The sequence below is a fragment of the Camelus bactrianus genome, chromosome 11 (assembly GCF_048773025.1).
Source record: "Camelus bactrianus isolate YW-2024 breed Bactrian camel chromosome 11, ASM4877302v1, whole genome shotgun sequence".
In the NCBI taxonomy this organism is placed as follows: Eukaryota; Metazoa; Chordata; class Mammalia; order Artiodactyla; family Camelidae; genus Camelus; species Camelus bactrianus.
This window is the reverse complement of record NC_133549.1, coordinates 16,792,787-16,814,179: the sequence shown is the minus strand read 5'-3', so window position 1 is coordinate 16,814,179 and position 21,393 is coordinate 16,792,787. Positions and strand designations below refer to the sequence as shown.

At 59.2% G+C, this 21,393-nt stretch overlaps 1 protein-coding gene across 5 annotated transcripts in view; it reads left to right on the top strand.

Annotated features, from left to right (window-relative positions):
- INPP5A (inositol polyphosphate-5-phosphatase A) overlaps positions 1-21,393 on the top strand; it is a 158,036-nt gene that overhangs the window by 91,813 nt on the left and 44,830 nt on the right. For all 5 annotated transcript variants that reach the window (XM_074373342.1, XM_074373339.1, XM_074373341.1 and 2 more), the window contains 2 exons: positions 8,704-8,767; positions 15,764-15,867. In XM_074373342.1, coding sequence (XP_074229443.1) covers positions 8,704-8,767; positions 15,764-15,867 — 168 coding nt within the window. The remainder of the gene's footprint in view (positions 1-8,703; positions 8,768-15,763; positions 15,868-21,393) is intronic.

The window sequence follows — 21,393 nt, the reverse complement described above, 5'->3', positions numbered from 1 at the left end:
GTCAAATCGCGTTATCCTCTTTAGAAATTGGATAGGTACCCTGGCAGGGCGCGGCAGAGTTAATCCGCTTTGCTGAGGTCCCCAGTGGCACCACGCAGCGCGTCCAGCGGCTCAGACATCTTCCTGTCACCCTGGACACGATGTAATTTCTCCTCAATCCCTTGTGCAAATAATGACATTTGAATCGAGCATTAACAGGCTTAATTACTTTAAAATTGTCATTTTAATTTACACTGATACAGTATTGATCATACAAGCAGAGATTAAGCTGTTCAGCGGAGCGGGTGATGGGGAATTAAACACTAAAGGGCCCTCGAGGGGCCGCGCGCTGCCCGGCGGGAGCCGAGGAGGGTTGCGGCTTCTTGGTAATGAACTGGCGGCATGCGGGGACATGAATCTCGGGCTCCGGCAGGAGCGGAAGTAATGGGGTTTGGGAGGCGCTTGCGGGTTATTCATTCGCCGCCATGCCCCAATTCTCCAGTGATCCATCCGCCCCTCCGACGTTTATTTATCCAGCAAATTCCGCGCTTTGACCTTTAGGCTAAGCACATCGAACGTAGGTTGGAGTGGAGATTTTTCAGGTGTAACTTTTATAAGTATCTGTTATTTTTTCTTCTGTCGAGATAACATCCAACAGATGACGTGCCTTTTTTGCTGCACTCGCGGCCGTGGGGACCGCGGGGGGCGGGCGGGCCGGCGTGCTGCAGCTTTGAACGGTTCCAGAGGCAGGTCCCAGGTTTAAGTGCCGCTGGTCTCGTTTCAGACAAAATGACTCGTCTTGCGTTTTTCCTGGAACCCTCAGCCCTTTGGCGCTCTCTCCCGCTCGCCTTCAAGCCTCCTGCAGTCAGAGCTCCACCCCGGCTGCGGGCTGCTGCGGGGGTGGAGAAAGCCTGGAAGCGAGGCAGAGGGCTCCCTTTTCAGGAGCAGGCCGTTGACAGACTTCCTGGGCTCACGTCGGAGCACGTCAGATACTTCAACCTCAAACCGTTTCACTCTGTAGAGGTTACGTAGTAAAAACTGAACGTGATTGATTTTATAGCTCAATAGGGAAAGATGAAATTCCTGCTCACAGCCCATAATGGCTTTATTTTAAACCACGGGCTAGAGATTTAATTAAGGCACGATCAGGGAAATGAAGAAATGCTGGCCGTGTGCTTGGTGAACGCAGGTTTGCACAGGGAGCGCGAGAAGGGCTGATGGCTCCTCTTCGCCGTGGCTGACAAGCTGCTGTCCTGGTTCACTTGCTCGCTGGGTAGCCCGCTCACCTTCAGCCCTGAACCACAGCACTTCCGGTCGAACGGCCATGTGCGGAGGCCTCCCCAGCACTGCTGGCTTTTACCTGATGACTGTCTTTGCTGGGCTTGTTCTAAGAACTTGACTGTGACCCCCGCCCCCATTTTACAGCTGGGAAGCCTGAGATGCAGATGGGCCCAGAGACGGCTCGTAACTGGCCCGGCCGGCGCAGCGGGCAAGGAGCCCCGCGGCCCCACCGGGGCCTCCCGCTGCCCGTGCAGATCGATAGTGTTCTATTCTCAACTGTGCACTTCGGACCTGCCAGCCCACCTTCTTGGACAAGGAAGGACAGGAGCCCCCCACGGTTCCCAGGGATGCGCGGGGACAGACGGCCTGCTCTGTGGGCTCAGCCTTGGCCTCGCGTCTGCTCGGGCACCATTCGCGTGGCATCTCTGCGGCGGTCCGCTGGTCCAGGGCAGGGCACGCGGCCTCGCCAGCAGAATGGGTGCCAGGCGCCACTCCTCCCTGGCGCTCTAGGATGTGCTCCAGGAGGCTCTCCTGAGATGGTCACGGGCGGAAACCATGGGGTTTCAGGGCTTGAACCTTCGACCCAAGTCCAAGGACAGCTTCGTCCTGTCGTGTTCCCTCTGGCTCTAATTCCGCCTCTTTGCACATTGTTCGCCTTTCATCACTTCCTGCGGCCCCGCTCCCGCCTCAGGGGCAGGCTGCGCGTCCAGACTCACTCAGCGGCGCCCCGTGCCTTTAATGTCGCATGCACATGGCTGTCTCTGCGCAGGAGGGTCTGCCCCCCGCATCCACCTCTGCACTCACAGCCCCCACACTCGTGATCTGTCCTCTGTTCCTGTCCAAATGCTCCACCCCACCCTCCTCACGGTCTCTCCAGCCCCCGAGCCCCCTGAGTTTTCTGGACCTCCATGGGCAACTCCCCAGGCTCACAGACCTCTTCTCGGAGAGCCCCCCACCAAACTGCCCTCCGTGTCCCCCTCGCCACCTCCAGCCCCACCCACCTCCCATGGCGTTGGACCACGTGTCGGACCCACCCCCCCATGTCTTTCCTCCAGCTCCACCCCGTGACCAGTGGGCAGGCAGGATGTGAGGTCCCTGGGGCTGCGTCCCCATCCCGACGGTGCAGGGCATCGGGCTCACAGTGGTGGGACTTAGCGCGCCCCCCCCCCCACCTCTGGGAGGCGCCGCCCGACTGATGCGTTGCTGGTTTTTCCCTTTGTGCCCAATCGTCCCCATCAGCAGACCGCATGCCAGTGCCTCCCTCTCCTTATGGACAAAAAGCTCTCCTGACCCTGTATCTCCCCCTGGTTCTCAGTCCTGTGGAAATACTGGTTTCTTTTCTTTTTTAAGGAGAAAAGTGGGTATGCATGTGGCCGGGGCAGCAGGGCTGAAGTGGGGAGAGTGCAGGCGGGGGTGGACAGCACCCCTTCCCTGCGACTTTGCCAGGAGGTCGGGTCCACGTCGAGGCCACCGGTGGGATGGTTTCTCCTGGGGGCGGGGGCTGTTCATGGTTCGGCCTCAGAGGAGAGGTGAGGAAGGACGGGTCTTTCTTTCACTTTATGGGGAGCTGCACCCCCACAAGGTGAAATGTGGGGCACAGAGGGGCTTCCTCCTTTACCTGCCTCCTTCTCGTTGGGCGGCTAGTGGTCACTTAGGGCTCTTGGTGTGGTGGCCTCTCCGTGGCCGAGGAGGGGAGGGGACAAGGATGGGGACAGCAGGGCTCCTGCATCTTTGCATGGGGCGGTGGAGCGCCCTCCCCGCCGTGCCTTAGCCCAGTGTCGGCAAGGACATACTCGAGGCCACATCCCAAGGCCGCGGGGGGGTGGGTGGGAAGTGCTACCACTGTCTCACGGGAGTGGGGGTTAACACTGAGCTGGTTTGTCCTGACCCTGCGCCACCCACTGGAGGCCAGAGCACCCCTGGGAAAGGACGCTGTGATTGTCTTCCATGTCGCGGTGGAGAAGCCGGGGCTCAGGCAGGGTCAGTGACGTGGTGAGGTCTCGAGACCAGGAGGAGGTGGGCGCAGGACAGGACCGCCGCGTTCTGCTCCAGACCCGCGTCTGAGCCCTGGCTGCTCCCACCCAGCACGGGGGCCAGGGTGGAGGGAGCCTGAGCCGGGTCACGGTGCCCGTTTGGAGGTCCGTCAGGGGAGCGCTGGGGTCTGAAGCCTGAGGCAGGTGTTTGGAGGTGGCGTCCTGCAGAGCCCCGACTCACAGGAGGGGCATAGAGGGCGCACGGCTGCTGCTCCTCTGCTGACAGGGGCGCGTGGTCTCTCGCGGACCTCCCAGCAGGCAGATTGGATCGTGCCCCCTCTACAAGTGAGGCTTTCTCGGCGCACGTTTGCCCGAATCATGCAGCCAAAAGCTACGGGGCAGAAGACGATGCTGGTGACCTGCAGGGGGGCCAGCAGAAGACCCTGAAGTGAGTCGTGGGAGAGCAGAAGGCTGGGGTGGGCGGAGGCGGAGACGTGTGTGTGGAGCTGAGGGGTCGGAAGCCCTTGTGGATCGTGAATGGCAGTTTGTGAATGGCAGTTTGTCCTGTGCCCAGGACACAAATTCAGGAGTCCCGACGAGCCCCAGGCAGGAGGCAAAGGCACTTGCGCCCGGACAGGCCACAGTGAGACTGGTGGACCATGGACGGGGGGCCCTGCGAGGCTGCCGTGGGCAGGCTGCGGGACCCCATCCTCAGCAAAAACACCTTCAAGAATGAAGGTGCAATGGACGTTTTTATTCAAATGAAACCCAAAAGGGACTTGTCACCAGCAGACCCACCCGAAGGGCAATAAAGCCTGAAGGACGCTCTTCTCCAAAAGCAAAGGGCCCGGCGGAAAGACGTTCAGAGGCAGGAAGGACAGGGCGTGAGGACGGCAGACACGGGGTGGACGTGGGTGATGGCGTGTGCAGTCGAAGCAGGAGACAGGGCCACCAGCACCAGCCGCGCAGGTTGAGGGGTGAGTGGAGTCGGCGCCCCGGGCTCCGCGGGCTCAGAGGGGACAGTAACGCGGGGGCTGAGGGGCGGTTCCCGGGAGCCTCACGCCCGCACATGCCGCTGCTTCGGAGTCTCTGGAACAGGGACTGAGTGCGACTCTGTGAAACAGAAAGAGATGGAAATTTCCCAGTATAATTGAAATTTAAAAATCAATTAAACCTTTTCGGTAGCACTTTATATGCCCCAGGCGTCTCTAATGGCAGAAGGTATTCTGTAAACGGCTTGCGTTCCATGAGGGCCGTCTCTTAAAGTGCATTTTACTTTAATTATCCTATATCCGTAATGCACATAACCCATTTCTCCAGGACATTTGTAAGAATGAAATTGTAATTGGAAAGCTAATGATTTTTAGAAGACAAAAGATGAAAGTCAGAGCTGTTTTAATTATGATGCAAACTCTCCACATAATTTAATTGGCATAAAAGTTTATTGATTACCTTTCGTAATCATTTAGACATGGAAAAATGACTTAATAAATTTCATAATTAAAACTAGTTGTTGTTTTAAGTCTGACATTTTTCTTTGCCTATTACTGAAACTTTGAGTTTGCAGAAGTATGTATTATTGCAAACAATATTCCTACTGCAAGGAATGCCGTTGTGAGAGGAAAACGCTTAGGTGATGCAGATTTAAGGTGGTTTGGGGGTGCTGGCCGAGGAGGTCGGGTCAGCATCACCCAGGAGGGTGGCGGGCACATGGCATGAGTTTGGGGATGCGGCCAGACCTTTCCCACCTGTTGTCAGCTGTCAGCTCCTGAGACATTAAACCCCGCAAAGGTCAGTAGGATTTCCCTTTTCAGAAGGAAGGTCCCAGACACTGTGAACAAAAACAGGTGATCACGTGGGTGGAGAAGGGAGTGTCGGGTCTTGGATGGACAGCATCTTCAGACGGCTTATCCAAGCTGGTGCCTGGGTGACGTCCTCAGGGGCCAGTACTGCCCAGTGCTCCTTCTGTAAAGTGTCCTGTGCTGACACGTCTGACGTCCCTGACACTCGCCTGCTCTCACCCACGAGTACTTCTCTGCTCTCTTCTCCCCATGACCCCCCGTGTCCCCATGACCCCCCCTTGTCCACACAACCCCCTGTGTTCCCACGACCTCCCTGTGTCCCTTGACCCCCATGTCCCTGCTGGCCACCGTGTCCCCTGCCCTGTGCTCTCATCCCTCCCCGGGAGCTCGACAGCTTGTGTTGGGGACGTCCCCCTGCACTTACACCTGCCCAGACCTCTGTCCTGGACTCCAGGCGTATGTCCAGCGCCGCTCGTCCAGTGTCCCCCGAGGTGTCTTACGGCCTTTTCAGCCTCAGCTTGTCTGAAGCCGACGCCTGCCCCCCAGAGCCCACCCCGTCTCGGGTGGCGGCAGTGCCCGCTTCCAGCTGCCTGGACGGAAACCTTGGAGTCGTCCCCCAAACCACGTCCATTCTGTCAGGACGTCCCGGGGATGGTGCCTGTGCTCAGAAGCTGACCCTACGTCCGAAGCCCCTGACCCTGGCTCTTAGGCCGCCTGCTCGTGGAGACTTCTCGACTCCTGAGTGTGGCCAGAGACAGAGTTGGGGGTGGGGTGAGGGGTTCTCTCAGGGTGGCCTCGCCCAGGTGGGTGTGGGGACACGACCTTGCAGTCTGAGGCTCTGGCATCCTCCCCCTTGTGACGCGCCCTCCCACAGCCCATCTGGGAGGCTATCGTGAAGGGCCGTCTGGTGACACTTCAGTCCTCCTCGCTGTGCTAACACGTTAGCAGCGCATTGACCTAGTGGGATTTGTCGTAGGGGCGGGGGGCGAAGAGGGGCTGTGCCTGCGGTGACGGCCCTCCCTGTCGGGGCCGCCTGACTGGGGACCCTGCGCCACGGCTGTGACAGGTTCAGCGCCCGGTGTCCAGCTTGCCAGCCTCCCCGGTGCTCGCCTTATAAAATGCTTTTTAATTCAGGAACAGAATATCATTAACTTTGTAAGTAGATGAATACAGTGGGCAACCAATTTAATTAGGTTCTGCTGTCAGCCGTTGGACGGGAGACGCAATGAGATTACAGGTGTGTCTTGGGGGCAGGCGGGCGGCCCAGGGGGGCCGTGCTGAGGGTCAGACGGGGGCCTTGGGGCCGCCACTCCGTGTTTAGCTCCAGGGGCTGAAACGGAAAGTCGGTACTTTGTAAATCAGCCCCTTCTCGTTTGAGATGGTGGCAGAGCTGCTCCGAGAGGCAGGGTGGCCTCGCGACAGTGACCTGCTAAATGCACCCTTCCCACCTGCTGCCCCGCGGGCACCGCTACCTCCCATCAGGTCGCCCGCCGGAGTGTGTTACACAGGAGATCAATGAAGCTCTACATTGATTCAAACAAAAGCCTTGTTTCATTTATTATTGTTTATAATCTAATGAATGTTACAGTAACTTTGCTTTGATTTATTACTCAATCTGTTAAATTGTTTTAAAACCAGGAGTCTCAGGGCTTCACTCCTGCGAAGTGCTTGTTCCCTTTACTGGTAAAAAGTGTGTTATTTTTTACAGTCGTGCTCAGCCTCTTGGGAGGCTGTGAGGCCACGTGATGGGCTGTCCCTTGAAGTCAAGCAAACAGTCCCACGTGTTAGCTTGGGAGCCACTTACCCGTCACTCCTCGGGGTGCCCTGAGTCTCCACATCTCTCCCGCTTAACCAGGAGTCAGCAGACTCCTGCCATGTGCAGTTGTTGTGCTGGGACTCAGAGGTGACCAGACCGTCCTCAGGGAGTGTGTTCACAGAGCCACTGCAGAGCCCAGCTCCAAAGGCAGATGGAGCGGCCGGTGTGGCCGTGCACCCCAGTGGCGACTCTGGAGAGGCAGAGACCATCTGCAGACAGCTCGAGGGCCCCGGCGACGCCCGGGCGGGTGGGACCGGGGCTTCGGGCCGCGTCCCCACCGTGTTCCCTGGTAATACGGTGGGCACCCAGCACCCCTCTCCGAGCCCTGGAGGCCTGGCTCTGTGGTGGGAACTCAGGCCTTCCAGTCCCGTAGCTGCGCCTCGAAGCCGTCCTGCGGCTGGCGGTCAGGGCCTCCGCCCTGCATCCACTGTTCTCACCGACACACCTCGAGGCTGGACTGCGCTTGACTGCTGGGAGGTCGATAGCGCCCCTGACAGCCTGGCGTGTACACGTGCGAAAGTGTTTTCGTTGTTCTTGGCCAAACGGGCAAGGAGTCAGTGTTCTCAGAGGTGGTGAGCACCTGCTGACAGGTGTGGGGTCAGCGGACCCCGAGCCAGGCCCGTCGGCCGCGCAGGGCCCTCCGGACGTCCTCGCGGCCTGTGGGAAGGGCCCCGAGATGCGGGAAAAGTTGGGTTGAACTTCGACTTTGCATGCTCACCAGAGCTAACTGTGGGTTCCTGACTGAATTACAGTTGCTGTTCCTGCACTCGCAACTTATTTTCTGTTTGTTTATTGTGAACCTCTTAGTATTGTATCAACTTTAACGTTCGATGAGGCGATGTTTAAGTCTTTGCAATCACGTTTCTTTTCTTGCGCTTCTCCGGAGTGCTCTGTACGTGAAACAGATACTGTCCGTGGGGCAGCTGTCAGGTCCGCTCACGGGCTGGTCCTGCGCCTTCCTGGGTCCACGAGCTGCCTGTGCCCACCGCCCCCTTAACTGGGACGGGCCCAGCCGCACGTCCTCGGGTGCGTGCGGCGGCGCCCCCGCTCCTCTGTCGGAGGGCGCGGAGGGTGCGGAGCCGCTGCTGGACTCGGGGGGAGGGTGGGGGCCGCGGCGGGCGCGCTGTCTGCTCTGCGCTTGCTCCGTGGGGCGCCCGTCGGCGCCTAATCCCCATCTCACGCGGGCACAGGTGGAAAGGACGTGTGACCACTCACATGCGTTAAGTTTGATTTCCAGATAAAGAAATGATGGTTGGTATCAGAGGTCGCCTTCCTGCCCCGGCCCGGCCCTGGCACTTCGGCCTTTTCACGGGTGGGGCGAGCAGGACCGGACCCGCCACCCAGAGTGGCTCCCGGCACCCGGCAGGCGCTCCCTGGCCGCGTGTTCAGTTGACCGTGGATGGGCAGGGCTGGTGGCACTGGAGGTTGGGGGGAGCGGGGCTGCAGCTCAGTCCTGAGGGGCGTGAGGGTGAGGAGCGAGGGGCTGGACCCGCGGAGGACGGCGGGGCTCTGGTGGAGCAGGTGGGAGCCAGGGAGCCAGGGCCGCGACAGCCGGGGGTCCCGCACCCGGGACCAGTCCCTCTCCGCCCAGACCCTTGCCCGCTGCGCCGCACAGCCCGTGCAGCAGACGGGGGACAGCGGGCCGGCGTCTGTGGGGGAGGTGTTGGCAAGGAGCGGAGCTGACGGCCCCCGGGGTCGGGACGTGTGTGGTTACATCCCGAGTCTCAGGCTGTGGTTAAGCTGCAGGCAGTTAAAGTCTTGGTCTCGTGCAGTGGAGCTTCCGGCCCATCGCGCGAAGCTGCTTTAGGCATGTTCTCCTGGGGTCTCACTTATTTCTCTTTTTGCTCTACAGGCACTAGGAAGTTTTTATTTTCTTCACGAATCCTTAAAAAACATCTACCAGTTTGACTTTAAAGGTAAGACTCCATGCTGTCCTTTGCTGTCTCCTGGAGTTTTCTGTCTTGGGGGACCCCAGCACCCTGCCCGCTGGTCTGGCTTCTCCAGGACCCCTCCGCCCAGTGCCCCTGCAAGAGGGCCGTGTGCTCTGGGTCTGATCGAGTCGTTTGCTGCAGTCACTAAGTGGGGAATCATTAGAACCCCTGGCTTTCTGGAGTTTCTGAAACCAAGATGACAGGCCTGCCCTGGACCACCCCCCTAGCCGTCCCGCCCCATTGCCATCCGTGCCGCCCCCGCTCCCGGGACAAGGCTCAGGTGGGGGCTCCGGCTCTCCAGAAGCGGAGCTAGAGGAGAAGGAGATGGCTCTGTATGTTGTATCGGGGCTCCTGTCAAACGTGAGAAAATGAAAAACAGAAACGCGACTGGAGGAGGGCGTGTTTCAGGAAGAGACGGGCCAGGGGTGTGTTTGCAGCAGAGCAGGAAGTGTAGCCCATGTCTAATGGGTGACACCACGTGTCTGTGCTGAGAAGATCCCCCCCCCCAGTCTCCTGGCACAGCCCTCGCCTCTGTCCTCTGACTCGGGGGAGTTCAGGCTGTGCCCCAGGCCTGAGGGGTCCCAGTGCCTGCCCGTCCGGTCTGCGGAGTCTGCGTGTTGACCTTCCGCGTGCCGCTGTCTCTGCGTATTTCATAGAGTCCTTCAGAGCCCCCCATGTTGGGCTGTGGAGCCAGGTCACGTTAATCAGAAAGGCCACTGAGGGCGCGAGAACTGGGGGCAGCTACTCGTGTCGGTTTGTTCAGACTCGTCCCCACTCACTCATTCACTCGAGACAGATCACTCTCCCCAAGGCTGGGGGCCAGCATCGTCTCCAGACTGCTTGAGAGGTGATGTCATCCACGTTGAGAGCAGGGTTCTAGCCGGCAGGGGGGATCTTCACTGCCCTGTTGCCTGGGGGTTCTTTGATGCTCGAGACACAGCCTCTGGCTTCCTGCTGAGGAGCCTGGGGTGGCTGAGCAGACGGGGCGGGAGCCCGGGCTCGGGCTGCTCTCCCCACTATCTCATGCCGGACCCCCGATGTCTGCAGGTCGTGTTCGCGTGCAGCAGGCTGGGAGCAGACAGGGACGGGCAAACACAGCAGGCCCAGGTGAAGCTGGAAGCAAAACGGGTTATGTTTCTAATAAACCTGCACCTCCAGCTTAAAGATCTACCAGATCTGCTGAACTTCTCCCGTTTGCAGGTCACCGTTTGTATACGTGTTGTATTGCTAAGTCGGACTAGTCATAAAGTGCCTGGCCAGCCCACAGTTCACTTAAACCTGTGCATTATTAGGTGCATGTCAGACGCACGGTGGAGTGGGCCGGCCCTGCTGTCGCAGACAGGAGCTGTGATGCGGCAGTCGGCGGCCGCGCCCCGAGCTCGCTAGCCTGGCGGGAGGCTTGCCGGGTCTGTGAGCGCCGCTGCATCTGCGTGCGCAGGGCGGGCGTGGCTGCTGTCCCACAGCGCGGGCGCCGGCGGGGCCTCGGGCTGCCCTTGCTCTTCTGCCTGGAACTGAGTTACAGCAAGAGCAATCCAGCATTTGTGATAAGTTGGAATGAATTTTAGAAAGAGATAGCCTGAATTTTAACACGTTGGTTCCTACTCAGAAATTTAAGAGGAAAAGGGACGAAAGGGACTTTCAGTTTCTGGTCCAACACATGAAGAGCTTGGAAGTTGTCAGTCCCATCCTCATGATGAGAAAAAATCCAAACAGGCTGCAAATAGATCCCCTAGACCCCTCAGAGAAGCAAGGTCACAGGGCAAACTGATGCCCCCCCAAAGCGGAGGAGAATCTGGGCCTCCTGGGAGCGGGGACCACCGCAGGGGCCGCTGGTCTGGACACTGAAGGAAGGCTGTGTGACGCTGGGGGCCGAGTGCGGGCAGCTGGTAGGAGAAGCGCCGGGGCCCAGCCTGAGGGCTGCGCTGTCCTGGGCTTTACCTTCAGGACCCTCACCATGTTCTCATGATGAGTGTGAAGGGAGGTCTCCATGCGCCTCTAGTGAGGGAGGGGGGAGCAGTGTTTTGAAACGTGCCCAGAGCGCTCTGCTCTCCTTGAAAGGCCTGCCCTCAGGAAAAACCATTTCACCAGAACCCAGAGCGCTGGCGTCTGATCAGGGCCTAACCAGGGGGAGGGAGACAGACAGTTCTGGCCTCCTCTAGCCTTCCTGCTGCACTGGAGACTAGACACAGAGCGGACTGAACCCGCAGTCAGCAGGAGAGAAGAAAGCACGCAAACCGAGCACAGGTGAGTGGGAGTGAAGACACTCAGTGGAGAGCACTAATGACACCAGAAGCTGGTTCTTTGAAAGGATCAATAAGATTGGCAAACCATTAGCCGAGCTAACAACAACGAAAAGAGCACAAACGACCGACATTAGAAATGAGAGAGGGGCTGTCCATACTGATCCTGTGGACACTAAAAGGACAAAAAGGTTTTTAAGAAAAAAACTATTCCTATAAATTTAATACCTTATATGGACCAATTCCTTGAAAGGGACAGTCTACCAAAACTCACTCAAGGCTTGCTAGAAAATGTGAATAGATCTTTCTCTATTGAAAGAAATTCAACCAATAATTAATAACCTTCTACATAAGAAGGCGTCAGGCCAGACGGTTTCACTGGTGATTTCACCAGGCATTTAAGGGCGACGTTATACCAATTCTCTGAAGTCTCTTCCAGAAAACAAAAGAAGAGGGAAAACTTCCTGATGCATTCTGTGAGGCCGGCATTGCCCTAATACCAAAACGAGTTAAAGATATCACGAAAAGGGAGAAATACAGACCAGTGTTTCTCGTGAACATAAAATGCAAAATCCTCAGCATAATGTTAGCAGCTTAAAAGCAACAATGGACAAGAAGAATTGTACACCAGGACCAATTCAGATTTATCCTGGTGTACAAGGCTGGTTCCGCATTCAGAAATCAATTAATGGAAGCCATCACATCAATGGGCTAAGGAAGGAAAATCAAATGATCCTATCAGTAGATGTAGAAAGAGCATTTGATAAAATCCAACACCCATTTGTAGAAACGTGCGGCAAACTGGGAATAGCAGAGAATGTCCTCAACTGGACAGAGAGCATCTTCAGAGCCTATGTTAACATCCTACGTAGTGGAGAGGAACTAGATGCTTCTCTGAGTAACAAGGTGAGGATGTCCACTCTCAGCATTTGTCTTCAGCCTCATTCAAGAAATCTTGGCTAATGCAGTAAGACAAGAAAAGTATATAATAAACTTAATGGTGGGAGTGCCTGCCTTAGTTCTTAAATAACACGTTCACATAGAAAATCTCAGCTCAGCAGCAACAGCAGCAAGTCTGTCACCAGAAGCAAGTTTTCAGGATATGACTGAAGACGCACATGTCAGAGGCTTTCTTCCGTACCAGCAACGAACAGCTGGAATTTGAAATGAAAAACCCAGTATCATTCGCCGTAGCACACACACACAAAAAGTCCTTAGGGATAAGTCTAACCAGATGTGTACAAGATCTACGTGAGGAGAACTACAAAACTCTGATGGGAGAAACCAAAGAAGCCCTAAATAAACGGACAGACAGTCCATGTTCATGGATAGAAAGACTCGGGAATTTGAGGACGTCAGGTCTTTCCAACTACATATTCAGCACAGCACCGAAGTCCCAGCAAGCTGTCTTGTGGGTACCGGCAAGCTGAGCCTAAAGGTTCTAAGGGAAAGCAGGAGACCCAGAACAGGCAGAACAGTCCTGAAGGAGAAGAGCAAAGGCGGAGGGCGGACCCCGCCGACGTCAGGACTTTCCACAGCAGTCAGGACAGCGCGGTGTCGGTGGAAGACTAGACAGTAGATCCCTGGAACTGAACAGAGAGCCCAGAAGTGGACCCACACGTCCACACTCGACCGACCTTTGACAGAGGAGCAAAGGCAGCAAAGTGGAGCAAAGACAGTGTTTTTAACAGTTGGTGCTGGAACCTGCTGGACAGTCACAGGCCCCCAGATTCAGTCTAGTCGCAGACCTCACACCTTCACAGACTCACTCAAAGGGAGTCACAGAGCTGAGCGTAAGATGCGAGACTATAAAACTCCTGGGTGGCGACGTGGGAGAAAACGCAGGTGACCCTGGGCTAGTGACAGCTTTAGATACAGCACCAAATGCATGGTCCTTGGAAGAAAAAGTCAGTAAGTTGGACTTCATGAAAACTGAAAACTCATGCTCTGCAGAAGACACTGTTAAGAGAATAAGACAGCCACAGGCCGGAGAAAGTGCTCTCGGAGGACACATGAGATGAAGCGCTGCTGTCCGGAGCACACAGAGAGCTCCCACAGCTCAGCAGCGGGAACAGCCCAACTGGACAGTGAGCCCAAGGTCTGAACAGGCGTCTCACCCGGGAAGATATATGGACGGCAACACCAGGTACTCAGCATCGTGTGTCGTCCGGGAGCTGCACCTAAAGCGACAGTGAAAACCACCGCACCCTGTGAGAATGGCTTAAGTCAGAGAGACTGACGCCACTGCACCAGCGAGGCTGCGCTGCGCCCGCCCGCACCCTGGGGGCCTGCGTCTGTCCTGAGGACGTCCCTGGGCGCTGCAGTGATGACACGGTCTTTGCCTCGAGGAAGCCCATCCTGAGCAGACCTTCAGAGAGAACGTCCTTTATTCTCAGTGGAACTCAAGCTGGGCCACGGCTGTTAGTGAAGGGGGGCTCCAGAAGGTCGGATAAATAACCCCCCTGCAGGCGGTGACCCCCCCCCCAGGTCAGCCCAGGCCGCACCCCATCAGGTGGCGCCGCCTGCTGTGGTGCTAATGCCTGACCCTGCCCCTTCCAGAGACAAGGGGGCTGGCCAGGAGCACAGGTGTCCCGTGGAACCGGGCAGAGGCCAGCCACTGCTGGGGCTGAACCCTCACCTGCACCCCCTGCCCCGTGCAGAGGCCGAGTGGGGGCCCAAGGCCGCCCTCCTGGCTTCAGACTGGCTGTCAGCTCCGCCCTGCTCCAGAGCTCCCCTCCACCTCCCCCGAGGTGGCACTGCTCGTCCTCCACCCTCTGGCGGGGGCACGTCCTCTGTCCATAGGGGCACTCCCCCTTCCTGGAGGCGCTCCCCAGCAAGACCCCGCTTAGGCCTCTCTTGGTGGCCACACTCAGGAGCATCCAGGTCCCGTGTCAGTCTGTGTCCCCTCTCCGGGCCCCATGTCTGCTTCCCGTGGCCGTGTCCTCAGGGCTCCCAGGAGGTTGAGGCCGTGCCTGCTGTCTGTGTCCCCAGCTTCTGGCCCCGGCCCCACAACGCTCAGCGGACATCCTGGTGCCACCCGGTGCAGGAGGAGCCTGGAAGGGCTGTTTGAGCTGGTGAGAAGCGGGGCAGGGGGCCGGGCAGGTGGGAGCCCACCCTGCAGGCCGGAGCCGTGTGAGGGCTGCCGTGTCACTGGTGGGGCAAGCAGGTGGCGTCTGTGCGGGATGGGCCTGTGGCCCCCCACCGGAGAGGTCAGCTCCCCACTCAGAGTCTAGGTGGCCTGCCGCCTCGGGGAGGGGAGCTCTGGATGCGCCGTGCCCGTGACAGCGGTGCACCTCCCCATCATGATGCCGCCTGCGGGTGATGCTTGATAAATGCTGTCCTTGTGCGGAGACGGATGGGCGGTTACAGTAAGTGCTCCTGTGATTAAACGCCGCAGGTGGGGTTATGAATGGGTCACAGCTTGGCGGCGTCCCTTGTTTGTTTACACAAGCCTGTACCCCCTCCCCGGGCACCAGCCTCCTGCCTCACGGGTGCGGGGCTCTCGGGGGACCTGTCGTCCCCGTGGCTCGTCTCCGTGGTTTAGGCGGAGGGTCAGAGGAGCAGTGGGTACAGGGAGACAGCTCTACTTCGTGTGCTCTGCCCCCTGCCCCCGAGTCACTGAGAAGACCTGCCCTGTCTGATCATTGCTGTTCCACCCACGTCAGTGGCCCATGGGGTGGGCGGTACCCCCAGAAACTTACGGTGGAGCTGCTCATGGGACCTGAGCGTGACCCCCATGGACACACCAACGATCTCCTGACACCCCAGGAATCTCACCCCCAAGTCAGGCATTCTTGGCCCAGGAGCAGGGACACATGTGATGTGGGCCGGCAGCTGGTGCGGACCGTCCAGCACGATCTGGGCTGGAATCTCCCCATGGCGGTCTTGGTTGGCCCACCTGCTGCCCAGGCTCCCCGCCCCATATCTTGGGGGGAAGCTGGCAGCCTTCCACGCACCAGGCCCAGTGAGGGTTGGAGGAACAGACTCATGCATCCATTCATTTGTTCATTAAACCCCACCATGGACATAGGGATATCGGTCTGTGAAAACAAACAACCCGAGGCCTGGCTGTAAAAGGACCAGACCAGGCCCTGTGTGCAGCGGGTCTGCCAGGTGAAGGGAGGTGGCCCCCCATGGGCACTGGACAGGCCAGCGTGGGCAGGGGTGGGGGGCGCTGGTCCCGAGTGCCCTGCTGGCTGTCCTCTCCCCCCGCCCGCCCCACGTGAACTCCTCTTCACTGCGTGAGTGATGTTGGCTGGATCGAGGAGAAAATCGATGTTATTAAATAAATTCATATTAAGCAGGAGTGAACGGTAACTCCATAGCCCTTTTAAATATAGCCGCAGTTTGAACAGAGGATGCCAATTAGCCCCTGTAAATCTGCAGGCTGGAAGCTCTCAGGGGATAATGAAGTGGACTGTCAGGTTCCAGGTCGTGGGGTGGGAATTTATGAGGCACACGTGTCCCCAGGAGCAACTGGCCAGACTGGGGTCGGTGGCCCTCGTCAGGCCCTCCTCCCAGGCCTCCCTCGCTGCTCCGGTGGGACCGGGACCCCAGGTGGCCTCAGCTGGCTGAAGGGAGACCCCTGTGGCCTCAGCTGGCTGAAGGGGGACCCCAGTGGCCTCAGCTGGCTGAAGGGGGACCCCAGTGGCCTCAGCTGGCTGAAGGGGGACCCCAGGTGGCCTCAGCTGGCTGAAGGGGCTGTGGCGCTGGGTCACAGGGTTCTTCCACTCTTTTCTAGCTAAGAAGTACAAAAAGGTCACCGGGAAGGAGATCTACTCGGACACGCTGGAGAGCACGCCCATGCTGGAAAAAGAGAAGTTTCCGCAGGACTACTTCCCCGAGGTGCGTGCCCCACCCTGCCGGCCGCTTCCTCACCAGCGCGCTCACTTTCCGAGCGGCCACGTTGGAGGTGGAATTTAGGGCGTGGTGGGGGTCCCACCGTGGTGGCTGTCATCCTCCAGCGCTCTGTCTTCCTGGGAGGTCCTGAAACCCGTGCGGGCCCCTCTGGGCTGTCTGACGTGAGGCCTGGGAGGGTCCGTGGTGTTTATTGTTACATCATAGGTAAATTTTCTAATCTTCGTTTCCAGGCAAAGGAACCTTCCCCAAAAGTAGAAAAAGAATTATTGGTTGATTTGGGGCCTGGAGTGTGCTGGGTCCTCCCAGCAAACCTTGGTGTGAGCGGCTCGATCCAGCCTGTGAAACTATATGACCAGATAGCGGGGGTGTGCGGGACCATGGCACATGGGGGGTCTTCCCTGCCCCCAGAGTGCTGGTGTGAGCCCCCGACTCTCACAGATGAAGCCAGTGTGGGGCTATGGCCGCCAAGAGACACAACTGCAGGCTTGGAGCCAGGGCCCCGTGCGCCCCCCACGCCTGCCCCGCGCACCTGCTCCGGGCGAGGGAAGGCCCTGGGATCGTCTCTCACCCCTGCTCAGACACAGTTAATCAGAAACCTGAACGTATTTCCCTTGGGTTCTACTGCGCTTGTGGATAGTTCTGTCATTTTTATGAGCCGTCACACTGCATACGTCATTTTGGGTTCTGGTGTTTTTAGTAAATGTTATTAACAGCCAGCATTTTGGAGTCTCCTGTTGCTGAATGATTCAGCCCTGCTTCCCCGGCTCTCGGTGCCTGAATCACGCTGGGATGTGGACTGTGACTGAAGCCTTTGGGCGCTGAGGTGGGGCAGCTGGGTGTCCGCACGCGGCCCGCCTCCTTGTCAGGAGGAGGCTCTCGGCCCCAAGAAGGATGGCTGTGCCGAGTCCCCTCTGCCTGAGGATCGCCCGCCGCTCAGCGGAGGGGCCCCTCCTGATTTCAGCAAGGCCACAACTTTATTAACTTGCTTTATGACCTGATCCTGGAGGGACGGGATTGCAGCGCCTCTGTGAAGGATGGGCACTGTCTCCATGCCGGGACGCGGCTTCCTCCTCCACTGTCCCCCAGCCAAGGCCGCGGTGTCAGGGGCCCGCCTCCTGTCCTGGCCTCCCCCGGCCTCCACTGTCCCTGCCCCTCAGCACCGCTCCCCCTACCCGCCCCTCGCTGCGTCCCAAGGTCAGAGAAGCAGTAGCCGGGAAGTTCCAGAGGCTTCAGTTCTGAACCCTCCTCGATGCGGCCTAATTTCAGCCCTGCGGCCGGTGGACGTGTCCAGCAGGAGGACGGGCCTGAGGTCCCCTTGAATAGGACAAGGGCTGAGAACTCAGTTTCAGTTCCTGCTGGTCTCCTGGTCCCAGTCCCCATCCAGACGGCACTGGTGTGCACTCACCTCGGCCTGACAGTGATCAGGGCCCCAGTGAAAGGAGTGCGAGCTGGAGGGAAGCCAGGGTGGGGGCAGGGCTGCACACCACAAGGTCGGGGCTCGGCCCTTCCTGGATGCCAGCACCTTATAGTGGGAGAGCCAGCGGAAAGAGGTCCCCTGGGGCAGTTTGGGGCAGCCCTGAGCTCTGGTACTTAAGCATCTTCTCCAAAGAGGGTCCCGTGATCCCACTGCCGATGTCCAGGGTCCTGGCTCTCCTCAGGCCGATGACCCGGCACCCACAGAGTGAGAAGCCTCCAGGCTCCCCTCGGGCCTGCCCACCTCCCCCACCACTGGGCTGGAGACCCGCAGGTGACCCTGGCTCTTCCCTCCTCACCCAGGGGTCTAATGCCAGCCCAGTGGGGGCCCTCACCTGACCTGAGGGTGGGCTGAGGTGCCCCAGGGGAGTCAGTGCCTGACGGGTCAACTGGGAGGGACACAGGGTGGGCGGCGGGCCCGTGGCGAGAGCTGGACACAGGACGGTGAGGGCCACAGGCACCTGGGAGGGAAGGCAGGGCTGAATGGGGAGGCCACAAGGCCGGCCATACCCAGGTCAGCGCTGGGGCTGGGCAGCCAGGGCCGGGCAGAGCGATCCCAGGGACCCGGGCTGTGTGGTGTAAGGATACGCGGGCTGGGAGCAGGGCTTTTGAGGTAGCCCCCCAAGCAGTTGAGGCTGCTGCCCACCCAGAGGCCGCCTGGTGCCTGGGAAGTCGATCCCACTGCGCTGGCCCCCGAGGGCGGCGGCGCACTTGGTGACCCGGCACCAAGTGGACCCTCCATGCGGCCTGGCTGCCCCGGGATCTCCCACAGCCCACCCGGGTCCCTTGTCCTCTCGGTACTCACCAGGGACTCCAGAATTCCCCTGCACCTGCGGCCTCGGGAGCTAGGGTCACCGGAGGCTCCCAGTGTCCGTCAGCCAAGAGCTGTAAGAGGCTTCTGTGCCTGTCATTGTGTGGGCAGAAGGGAGCCCCACGGAGGAGGCAGCTTCTCCCAGAGAAAGTGTCCAGCCCCTCGCCCCCTGCCCCCTGAGGCTCCGGCCTCCATCCCTCCCTGGGCAGGGGCCTAGGGTGGCCAGTGTGCATCCTCCTGAGGTGCTGGCTGGTTCCGGGGGGCAGACGTGAGGGGGCGGAGCTGCCCGCGGACCTGCTCCGGGGCCACACTTCCCGCCCGCAGGCAGAGGGGGATGCAGCTCCAGAAGGAAGGGGTTGGGGTGTCACCGGGTGGACCCTGGTCCCCCGACTGGAGAGCAGCGTGCTGCTGGGACTAGGGGACCCCCCGGGGCCCTGGCCCAAAGTGATGTTGCTGCTGGAAGCCGCGCCGTCTGCGTGCGGCCCGGGGCCTGGCGGCGGGTGTCCGGGGGCGCCCGTCTTCCTTGCATCCTGATAGATGAACAGAAGGAAAATCTCACTGAGAAACACAAATGCTTCTCGTGTTCTGTCAGCAGTGAGACATTTCTCAGGTGTGTCGAACTCCACGGCCATTGCTGGGACTGACTGTCCGTGTCTTTGCTGGCGGCCCCTGCCTCGCGTGGCCTGGGGGGACCGTGGTGCCTGGGGTGGCGCTGGGGCAGCTCGGCCCCTGCCCTCCTGCCGGCCCGCGGGACCGTCCTTTAGCTTTGTTTGAACACATTTTGGGGGAGGGAATTAGTCTAAAACCGATTTCTCTTTCTTTTATTACCGTCACTTAAGGATAATCTAAATGTAATTACCATGATGGAAGCATAATGTGATTCCAGATAATCCCAGCCACTGCATATAAAACTAACAAAGCTCTCCCTGCTGATCTATAGGTTCTCTGGGCTCGACATGGGTTTCAAATGCTGCCTCTGGGAGCAGCACTCCAGATAATGTGAGACCATTTTTAAAAAGCAGATTTGTGTAGTCGATCAGGGCCAAGGCATTTTTTCCTCTTGCCCGTAGTGAGAAATTGGTTGTTACCATAGATCACAGGGACCGCTCCAAGCTCTTATGAAAGATGAATTAATTCCACTAATGCTCCGAAGCGGGCCTTTCACGGGGAGGCTGTGTGCTGATAACCTTCCCGCAGCCTGCCTTTGCTCCCTGTGATTTATGCCGTCTTTTAGTAGATGAAACCGCCTGTATTCGCAATCCATCTCCTGGCTAAAGGAACCCTATTAACAAGGGATCTGAGCAGAGACTTAATATTGTAAGGTGAACGATGCGGCAGCCTCCCCCCCCACGTGACGTGGTCTTCACTCCAGCGGTGGTGACCTCTCCCAGGGTTGGGGTGGGCACCCCCGGGGGCACCTCGGCCACTACCATCTCCTCTGCGGTCGCCTGGAGCCCTGGATGATTTCTGAAGGTGGCCGATGACCAGAGAGCTTGGGGACGTAGACGGAAAGGCGCAGAGTCAGACCTTCGAGGAGGCCCCGCTACCCTGTACGCACTCCACCTCCATCTGCAACAAGCGTCTATGTCCAGAAACTTCTATGCGCGCTTGTGTAGTCGAGCATGAGGACCTATGACAGAGGCCCCAGGTTTCCCATCTGTGTGCCCCCCAGACGCGTGCCAGGAGAGCGGTGGGGGGAGGCGGGACAGCGTGTGTTTACGCAGGCGGGTGAGTGTTCCCCTGTGCGTGTGTGTTTCAGGCAGAGTGTGTGGGTAAGCCACAGCGGGCAGTCACCTGGTGGGAAAGCTGCCTGTACCTTCTGGTGCCTGGGGGGTGTTCTTGCCCACCCCACACCCCAGTGTGGCCCCGGTCGTGATCCCTGAGACCTCAAGGTCCAAGCCTGGGAATGAGGGTCCAGCAGTTTGGAAAGTGGATTCCGTCCTCTGGATGGAGGTGGGGGGCCAGTGTCCTCGCCTGTTCCCCACTGGGCCACACGGTGCCCCCAGGGCACGTGTTCACTCCTGGTGCCGGGGGACCCCAGCCTGTGAGCTTGAGTCCCCGCGGGAGAAATGGACCTTGTGTGTGTAGTCAGTCCGGGACTGTCCTGGCAGGGTGTGTGGGGTGGGGTGGGTGCCGGCTGCAGAGGCTGGTGTCTGGTGAGCTGGGGGGACCAGGAGGGAAGGAGCCACCAGGGAGCTGGGAAGTTTTTGCTTCTGAGAGTGAAGAGTGAAAGAAGTCCTCCTCCAGTGACTGGTTTTGTGGCAGGAGGGGTCCTGGGTGGTGTGCACTTGGAGGTGCGGGGGCTTCACAGCCGTGCCTGGGGCGGAGCCTGGTGATGCAGCCCCAGAGGCACATCCTTCAGGTGTCCCGGCCTTTCTGGTTAGAGTCCAGGAGGGGCGGGGGCGGGGACAGCCGGCTTGACCCCTGGTGCAGGGCCCCTCCTGGGGAAGCGGGGGCCGGCAGGGGCTGGTGCTGGCTGGGAGCAGCCTCCCGGACGTCCCTGCTGGGGTGTGAGCTCCTCGCTGCCCGTTTCTGCGAAGGGCTGGCTGGGCGAGGCAGGGGATGCAGGACACAGTGGTTGGCCCCTGGTGAGTGGTGCCCGCTGCCCAGTCTCTGCACTGCCCTCCCGCCTCCCTCCAGTGGGTGCGCCCACCCGCCACCCGCATGGCTACTCTGGGGCTTGTGGCTGTGTCCCTGCTCCCGGAGGCTCGCCCTGAGCAGAGTCAGGGCTGCCCTGTGCCATGGTTTCTGGTTTCCAAACGTGCACGAGGGCACCAGGGTCACTGCGACGTCTCCCGGTCTCTATCCTCAGGGCTCCGTGGCCCAGGGTCCAGCGGCTCCCTAGTCAGGCAGCCTGACCCACAGCATCCATCTTCACGGAGCGTCCTGCTGGGCTGTGGGCCACACCCCTTCCTCCCACCTCGCCCCACCCTGCCCCGCGTGAGCACCAGGGGGCAGGGTGGTCATGGACCCAGGACAGGGCAGGTGCCAGCCCAGTGGGGGACGTGCCCCCTCTGTCCTCTCGTGAACAGCAAGACCAGGTGGGGGTGCTCAGTGACCCTTCTCCCAGGCTCTCCAAGTAAGGTTCTTTCTTGGGGGAAGAGGATAAGAAGATGGAGCAGAAGTTAATGTGGGGTTCCTTTGACCCCCTCTCTGTCTGTAGGGCCCCACGAGGTTCTCTTCGGGCGACGAGACTACAGGCCTGGAGCACCGCTGGGGGAGGGCCC